At 30.6% G+C, this 9,875-nt stretch overlaps 1 protein-coding gene across 1 annotated transcript in view; it reads left to right on the forward strand.

Moving 5' to 3' along the window:
• The window catches only part of LOC106457146, a 68,438-nt gene that overhangs the window by 49,124 nt on the left and 9,439 nt on the right, over positions 1-9,875 (forward strand). Inside the window, exons 11-14 of the mRNA XM_013916534.2 lie at positions 1,031-1,117; positions 2,068-2,270; positions 7,663-7,816; positions 8,360-8,467. Coding sequence (XP_013771988.2) covers positions 1,031-1,117; positions 2,068-2,270; positions 7,663-7,816; positions 8,360-8,467 — 552 coding nt within the window. The remainder of the gene's footprint in view (positions 1-1,030; positions 1,118-2,067; positions 2,271-7,662; positions 7,817-8,359; positions 8,468-9,875) is intronic.

Raw genomic sequence — 9,875 nt, forward strand, 5'->3', positions numbered from 1 at the left:
TATCTTAATAGTATAATATATACTGTGTTGTTGTTGGCTTAGGATTCTTCCATAGTAGGTGTCTGTGACTTGTTGGCGATAAGTTCAAGAATAAACGAACAGCTCTCACTCCACTTGTTTCTAAATAAATAGTGTATATATATATATATATATATATATACACATTTGAACTGGTTAAACGTATGTACAACAAATTCTTTACGCTATAGAGATTATAGACATATCATAAACACTATATAGTTCTCTTCTTCTTGTCAAAAGTCCACTCAGGCCAATTCAATTACTTTAGAATTTTAGTTGACAAGCCAAAGTATCTTCTCTATTACTATCGCACTGGTATTCCATGTGTGATTCACTTACAGTCGTGGCATGAGTTACCGTAATCATTTGGTCTTCTTTCTTCTGAATATCATCTGTTCCTTTTATTAAAGTGCACTCAGGCTGATTCAATTACTTTAGAACCACGCAATGACGGAATAAATTATTTTTCTTATCTATGTTTCTGCTGTTAGTCTTACTCTAACATATTAAATGTTAGGCCTGTGTCAATCATTAGGTTTATCACTTCTACGGTAGTTAACTTCATGCCGAACCTTTCCTTTTGTAACTTTACTTTATTCTGCTATTATCTGTCTGCTGTTCCCTCTCATCTCACACTATATCTTTATCACTTAATCGTCTGTCCGCATTCTTTATTCTCGACTTCATTGTATATTAATTCAAAAATATATTAATCAATAATATCTAAACTAAACAGTCTTTTTTGTCATGACAGTATGTTAATACTTTTTAATAGTTCATTTTCAGGGGAAAGTTTGGATCAAAGCACTAGAATTAAATGTCATTTAGTATGAGTGAAGTTGCTGTTTTATTCAAGATTTATTTTCAAAACTTTTGTTTACTTACTGAATAAGATAGAAATATAAAAATTGAAATAAGAATATTTGAATAGTTTGTCTTAAGCATGTTCATCTTAAGTGCATCAGATTTTAGGAGTTATAAAGTAATTATATGTTGAATCTGATTTCAGTGGAAACACGTGTGCTTGCGAGATCTCACTTTAACCGATTGGGTTCTCTGTGCCAATGCTTTAGAAAGATTCAACACTGTTTCTCTGGTAAAGTTTGTTTCTTATTTTGATTGATATACTTTTTTTAAGTTCATCGAATTTTTAAATTATTTTTGTTCCATGTTATTAGTTGTAAATTTAGATTTTGAAGTGCAGTGAAATGTAAAAAGTGTGACTCCAATATGCATAACATGATATCGGATTTTGAAACATTAGACATTTGATAACTGTGAATGAAAAATATTTTTTATTTGGTGAAATAAACAAAACTATATTTAAAAGTGAAAGAAAAAATGTGAAATATATGTATGTGAAGAGATTCTTTTGCAATAACCCTAATTATACATAGACCTAGGCATTATATCTCTCTTGATATTGTTGTACAGTATATCAAACTGTTGTTATATAACTGACGTAAATAAGCTTATCCTCATTTGTCGATATTTTATTACCTAACTGTGGCAGGGTATGCCTGGTTTAGTAGAATCATAGCTTTGCTACAACAAGTGAGCTTTTAATTGATGGGATGAAGTGAAACTTAAGCCTAATGTTATATTAAATGTAGGAATGAATATGATTAATTTGAAACCTCTTATTTTGGCTTTTTTGTTATTCAAACTATCTGTGAGCCTGTCAACATGCTCTGTGTTTATTGTCTGTAATTAGATATATGCTTGTGTCTATTAGTGTGGTTTTACTATGTGTGTGTGTGTGTGTAGGTGTTTATTTAACAGTATGTCTGTCATGAAAAAAAATTGAGGATACGCTTGCTGCAGTGCCTTGTCCAAAAGGAATCATTAAAGCAAGTGTACAAACTGGGTTAGAAATAAAGGTATTTTTGTAAGTATTTGAATAATGTTACCACCTCACTATTCAGTGTTTCAGATGTACACAAACTTCTGTACTGATCCATTCAATATTTCTTTGTCTTCTTTGTTTTAAACATTGAAACAAAAGGCAACCATTGTATACACAAAAAAAAATTTTCTTTCTGTTAGGATTTAAGAAACATTAAACATTTAGATGATCATGCAACTTTCTGGGGCCACTTCATTAATATTTTGGGACACCTGAGGAATTTGCAAAATCTGTCTTTTGGGGAAGTGATACCAGATGTTCTACCTGCTGTTGCTGACACGCTGACTCAGCTAAGATCTCTAAATGTTGAATGTGTCACAGAAGTTACAGGACCATCAACTTGGTAAGCCATTTGTCATATTGGAACTTGTAATGACTAAGCTGAAATTAAGTTTAAGTGCATTTTGACAAACCGACATAAAATGACATGTATAAGATTGAACCTTAATTATTGTATAGTATGTTTATAACAGAAGTAGAAATTGTCATTATAATTTAAATACCTAAACTACCAAGTACAATACAGATAATTATACTACTTTTTACAATTTTTCTATCCTGTTTTAAGTGACAAAATATATTAGAAATTATCACCAATGTGTAAGATACAATAACTTAGAGGACTTTTTCCAGATTACTTTCATGAGTTAATTTTCTTTGTATGCAGTAACGTTGACACATTTTGAACGTGTAAGGATTGAAAGTATGACGATAAAAATGAGTTCAGCCAGTTACTGTTTAAACATTACAAATTACTAGCATTGAACTTTTTCACTTGTATAAGGTTTAACTGTCAGTCAGAATCTGTATTTGTGTTTGATGTTTCACATTGGGAACTGCTACTCACATGTGAACTTAATTTCTCTTATAATACTTTTACCAGAACACAATTTAGATAACGTACGGTTTCTTTACATCTAAAGAAGAACCTGTGTTTGAGATAAGGTTGTACTTTTTTTTCTTCATTCACATCTTTGCGTTTAAGGCTTGAAAGCTGATCTCATTTATTTCAGTCATTTTCATGGATTGCAGTTAAACAAAACTTGGATAATGCTAGACATTGTTAAACATATTAGACTTTAAAAATTAAACTAAATTACTATACCAATAGAGTTAATTTATGATAATGACAAAACCCGTGTATTTTGCTTAACATAACGAGCCAGCAATTCTGAAAGTCAGAATTTCTGCATGTTACATGAGAGGATAACTGAAAATGTGTGTGTTTTGTGTCAATTGGAGTAACAGTTCTTTCACAGAGCATCTGATACTGCATTTTCTCATACTTACACATTACTATACACACATGTAAGGTTATAATAAATATTTACAAGACTGTTGGTATTATGTGGTGGCATCCAATGATGTGAGGTTAATTTTCTTCTTTGTGGAAAATATAAACTTCATCTAAGTTCATAATTATTATTATGTTTTTATATTTTCAGCTAATGATGTTCTTAAAGTTTAGTATGTCCTGTGGTTAGTTTTTTAAACTCTGATTTGAGCTCATTGTTTATGATGAATATGTATTAAAATAATGACAATTTATTCAGTCATAAATTTTGTTAAAGCGTAATTTCCATATAAACATGTTCTTTTGTTTATTTAATATAAAATCAGCATGCTTTTTTTCAAAGACATCTCTTTATCCTAATTTTAGCACTTTCTGTGGCATTCTGCCTTCACTGTAGCAGGTGGTGGGGATTTTGTTTGTAGGAAGTATGACTTGATTTTGTTTCTGGTCAGAATAAGAATATGAGGCAAAGGTTAGATGTGAATGTAAACATTATCATATGTTCAGGTAATTTTACATTTTCATTTGGGTTTCCTATAATGAGAAAAGCCACTTGAACAGGATGTGTTTGACTTAAACTTACTCTTAGACTGGACTGGAGGTTTATTTCTTTACTCGGTTTGTATTTTAGACATGTTTGATTATTTATTTTTAATGTCGGGCATACTACTGTAAACATATATGCAGATACTGGACACTGGTTTATCCTTTTTGAAATATGCGATTGGTTTCCTAATGTGAGTGACTTATGATATTTTCCAGTTTGCTGATTTATCTCAAAGTAGATGGTTAGGATTTACCAACTGGAGGCTCAAGGATACTAAGTCAGGGGGTGTTTTTCCAAACTGACCAGGTTTGTTATACAGGAGGAGATATACACAAATGTACAAATCTTTATCACACACTGAAACAACAAAATAAACACAATTCAAAACATTAGAGCAAGTGTTTTTAATGGATATGTTGAACTGGCAAGAAATGTGTGGAAAACCTTTAAAGTTTCTCCGATCAGTTTAGTGTGCTCATTCCCTCCTTGTAAGCTATACAAAAAGTAAAATTTAAAAGCAAACTAAAATAAAAACCCAACAAGTTGAGTTAGAATAAAGTAAAATTCAATCAAAATTGTTATCGTTCACCAAAAAATAAACAAACTCTGATTCCCTTAAATACCAGAGCCTGCTATATGCTAAAATTGTTCTACTACAAAGTCTAGTAAAAAAAAAACATTCTGCTAAAGTTCAAATAAAGTCACTAAAAGCAGTAGTTCTTACTATATTTTGGAAAGTTTTACTTACTAATGGCAAGCCTGGCTTTATGTACAAACATAAACAAAATCAAGCCTACACATCTCCATAATGAAAGCGACACGTTCGTCCACAGCGTTCTAAGAGCATTGCAGCCCCTACTTACTATCTGATTCACAGAAAAGGAAATTTATTGACTATCTCACTATGTTACCAGTTATCATTCTTGTAAGAAAACACAGATAATTGCCTCTTTACTATGTACACTAGAGAAGGGAAAAGTCGAGTTACTAATATGAGCGACTGCATCTGAACTGAGAACTCTGAAAAATTAGATAATTGTGAACAAACTTACACATTAACTTAGAGGAGGGGGCAATGCAGAATTTGATACACGTGACATTTTGGAAAGCTCTGGTATTGAATATAGCTCCAAGAGTTGCCTTGATGCACATATAGTGTACTGATCCAGCATTCTCTTTTGAGTCACCATTACATATGAAAATGCCAGACAAGACTGCGGGCATCATAAGTTTATGTTTTTATTAATAATGGCCTTTATTTGTTTCATAGCCAAACTTGTGTCAGTTTTTCTTTTGGTTTTCTGACTTATTCATATTCTGCTCTGCATATAAATTGTAAGAGCTGTTATGAGGTAATAGATGCCTCTAGCCAGTGCAAGATGCAGCAATGAATCCATGTTTTCTTGAAACAAACTGATAGGTATTTTGTCATCATTGTACAAGGCTTTTGATCTTTGACTATGGCAGAGTGTAGACCTTTCTTATAGAACTTGAAGTAGCTTTAGAGAATATGGTTTATGTAGTTTACACACACACAATTTGAAGGAGTAAACTTGGTGATTCAACTTTTGTGCTTTGATTTTAGCACAATTTTTTCATCTTTATTTAAGTATCATTTAGTTCTGTTAATTATCTCATGTACAATTACATCAAAGATGTAAACATACCTTTCTAGATCAGCTTTGCATGCTGATTACATTGCTCTTTTCAGTTTTCTTCTTGCACATCTAGTTATCAAAATATGACTGGTGTTAATTTCAGCACAATTTAGGTAATAATCAGACTAGTTAATGTTACAACTTTATTCATTTTTCAGTATCATTCCCATAAACGTTACACACAATACACTTGGTTAAATTTATAAAAAAAGAAATGTAGAACAACTGAAATTATATTCAATAAGGCAATAGCCTTTCAAATTTGATCAATCTCATGTGCTAGAGGAAAACCAAACACAGATTTGGAATCAGTGTTCCAAGAGCTATCTAGTCCACCTAGAATTATATCTGATGAAAGTGACTTGTTGGCCAGTGTAATTTGTGTACTCCAGCACTATTATAGGTTAGTTTGTAAGTAGACTATTGACACATGTTTAAAAAGATACCCACCAATATTGTATTACTTGGCAAGTTTAAATTACCCCACATTGACTGTTGTTTTTTAACTAAATTATAAAGAGATTTGAACTTTTCTGTTGTTCATTGAGTTTTTTTTTCCTGGTCTGTGTTGTCTTTGGTGCTTTTCCATGGTATATCTCCAACTAAGCGTTGACATCAGTATACCAACAGGAAGCATTAGAAGCTATATAAACCAGTCAGGTTTGGTTAGTATGTAATTGGGTGTAACAAGACTAGAAGAGACTCAATAAACAATCGGTGAAATTAATTGAATAAATATTTTCCATTATGCAACTCATCTAAAAAATTTTAATTTAGTTTAATGCAAGGATGTATGTAACATGTTTTCTAATTCAAGTTTTAATAATAATTTGTTAAAAGTACTGGCTGAAACAAACTTAATTTACTCTCTGTTTAGAAAAAGACTTCTCACTACAGACAAGAATGAGATATATAAATACAGATGAAAAGAGACAAACATTAGATGATTAAATACAGTAACCCAAACTCTATATGTAAACTGAATGTTCATCTGTTTTATTGGTGACAGTTTTAAATCAGCATATCAGCTAGAAAAAATAAATGCATTTATATTGAAGAAAATTTTACTTTATGACTATATTCGATCAACAAATGGAATCAACGTATACATTGATATCTGGTAAAATAAACTAAGGGATCAAAATATGGAAATGAAAACCATTTATTGAAAATATAGTCTGTGCCACCACACTGTTTCTGTTTTCATGCAAGATGATCCTGCATGTCGATTACTTTAATCCACATCTCATAAAAGAAATCATGCGCACTAAGTTTTCCTACACTTTTCCACTACATATCTCTCTGGCATTTTTTTACACAGAAGCTGAAATGTATGGAAACAAGTAAATTAGGAACTTAGAGACATGTTACATTTGAAATTATTAGGAAAGTCAGCCCTACATGATAAAACATTTAATTATGGGGAGGAGGGGGGAATTTACTAATGGTTAACATGGATAGGCTTAACCTAGTAGCTTAGTGGTTAGCTTATAAAGACTGTAAAATGAGAGGACAGAAACATGTGTCACATTTTGGGGCAGATAAAATTTATCCAAAAGGTGGTGGTTTGTGCTTTCTTTTTTCATTTGTACATGTGCTTTGTTTGCTATGTGTTTTTAATAAGAAAATTTATTATTCAGCTATACTTTTTGAATGTTATACCAAAAATGGTGCAGTATTTTAGAACATGAATGAAGATAAATGACATTGTTATCTACTGCATTGAAAGTCAGGTATTAATTGAATCATATTAATAACTCATTTTGAAATCAACTTTAATTTTTAAAATGAATAGAACCAATCAGAAACATCTCTTTATTATCTAGAGACTGGAAAAGTTATAAATCAAGATTTTTTAAAATAATTAATTAATTTATAGTTTTGCAACAGATATTAATTATTTTTTTGTGATTTAATGAAGAATGCACACGTGGGTGTTATCTTCTGTATCTTAATTTTACTTGTGTTGATCGTAAGTACTGGGCAAACATAAACTGTGTTATTTATAATTTTATTTCTTGCATATGAAAATACATAACAGGAAAGATTTTTTTTTTTCAAACATTAAGGGCTAAGTATTTTTAATTACTCACTTTTATCACAAAACAGACTATTTCCAAAACAAGCTTCATATTAATGCAAATATCTTTACATTTTACCCCATTTTTAACTATGTTAATTTGTTTTCAACTTGTTAATTACATGAGAAATTTCAACAAATTCTAACACTTTTCAGGACAACATTATGTAAAGTTGACATCAGCAGAATTGGGCGACTTAGCTATTTGAATTCTCTCTGGATAAGAGGTGGAGGAGGACTTAGGCTTCCTTCAGTAATATCCAGTGGAGGATTGCAGTCTTTGGAAAATCTAACCATGCTTCGACACTTGGTGGGTATAGGTTCTTTATTGAGCTTTATAACATAAGACAACATCTGGCCATTTTACTTCAAAAGTAAAACATTCTGAAAGAACATAAAACAGTAACAAATCTTTAAAACAAAAAAACATTGCACAATTACATAATTACAAAGAGCCAACAGTTTTAAGTATTAATTATAAGAAAAGTTTCATTTTTTTTATCATTATAAAGATAAACTGGCATTTTATGGTTTCAAAGATTCACATAATACCTGGTTAGTTTAGATTAAAAAACACTCTTAAGGTGTACTGTTGTTCATTGTTTCAGGATTAAACCAGATTTACAATACTTGGCATATTTTGAAATTATGTACACATAAAACACCATAATATATTGATCATTTTCACATCTTTAGGTTTCAAAACTTGTAGTGAATATAGAAAACAATGCCTAGCTTTATTATCTTTTGTAATTTCACAAAGATATTTGAAGTTTTTCATTTTGTTTTATTATATTTGTCCATTTTTTCTCTTCAGATCTTTTGAATCTGTTTGTTTTTTTTCCCTTTGCAGCACCTTACTACTTTTGTTGGTGTACCAAGTGAATATTTTCAATTCATTGAGAAACTTCCTTTGTTAGAATCTTTAGCAGTTGGGAATTGTTACTCATGGACCAGGGAGGTAAGCTTATATCATTACTCAGTCTTTTACTTCTGTAAAGGACTATTAAAATATCTTTTTTAGGGAATTCATAATGGGGGAAAAAAAAAGCCAAGGAAAAATATTTATTCAACCATGCTGTTTTACTTATGCCGGTGGGATGCACCATTTGGGAGAAAAAAGAAAATAAAACCAGGTGTAAAAACTGTTGGTATTAATTAACATTTTGATTTCTGTTGTAAACAGTGGAACTGTTAATTGGTAAAGTGATTCAAATGTTGAAAGAAGTTATATCATGAAAACCATATCAAGCACAAAATGGTTACGAGGTTGGCCCCAGGGACCAAGTCTGTGCTGAAAGAGTTGATCCAACTACAATGTCATTTCAATTTTTGCTCTATAAAAAATGGAAGCCATTCACCAATAAGTTTATTGTAAATATGGTAAATAAGTAAACATATGTTAATGAAATTTGACAAATTATCAGTAAACAGTACAATGCTTTCATACACAAATTGTCAATTTTTTTATTTTTCTCGTGCTCTTTTTTTCTCTTTTTGCTTGTTGCCTATCCAACATGCAAAGTAATTTCATTTTAAGATTAAAAAATACTTTTATTCATCAGAAAAATTTGGAAATAAATATAAATTATGCTTCTTTCATTCTAGAATGACAACAAATTATAAGACAAAAACATAAATATTTAGACTAAATCTCATAACATTATACATTTGTATATATTTATTATTTCTATTATGATGACCTTTCAGCCATGCCTGGCTAACAGTACGGAAGTTACAATGATGCGGCTCACATGCACTCGTGTTACTGTATCAAATAACGTACAGGTGACCATTGGTCTGTACAAAGTAACCTGTCTTGGCTGTGTTTTAGTAGACTAGTATTTTGTAAAATACGGTCACATTTTAATTATTATACTTTATATATGTATATAAATGATTGCTATTTTGAAATAAGTTCTTAAACTTATTTTTCTTAAAACATAGAACAGTAACTAAAGAAGTAAAGCAAACAATTATCTATTCTGGTTATGACCTTTGTACTTGGTTGCTGCTTGATGTAGGTTGCTAAGCCTTTAAAAATTTTGCATATGGAGGATATGAAATGAAATGATTTTTTTTAGGGTTTATATATATACAGTTGAATAACCAAAAAATCATAACTTACTATACCAGTACTATAGGATTCCACTATAATTTATCAAGCGAAGTAACTAAGCTGTATTTGGGTCTAAAATTATATATATAATTTTGAGCAGACTAAAGACATAACCTACCTCCTTGAAATCATGGTTTGAAAGAAGATATGATGTCCTAAGACTTAAAATGACTAAGAAAGCCACTAGGGGGACATTCTGAGCTTTCAATTGATTATTCATGTCATATATAGAAGTAAGTGTATATAAGGG

This window comes from Limulus polyphemus, unplaced genomic scaffold (genome assembly GCF_000517525.1).
Source record: "Limulus polyphemus unplaced genomic scaffold, Limulus_polyphemus-2.1.2 Scaffold295, whole genome shotgun sequence".
Taxonomy (NCBI): Eukaryota; Metazoa; Arthropoda; class Merostomata; order Xiphosura; family Limulidae; genus Limulus; species Limulus polyphemus.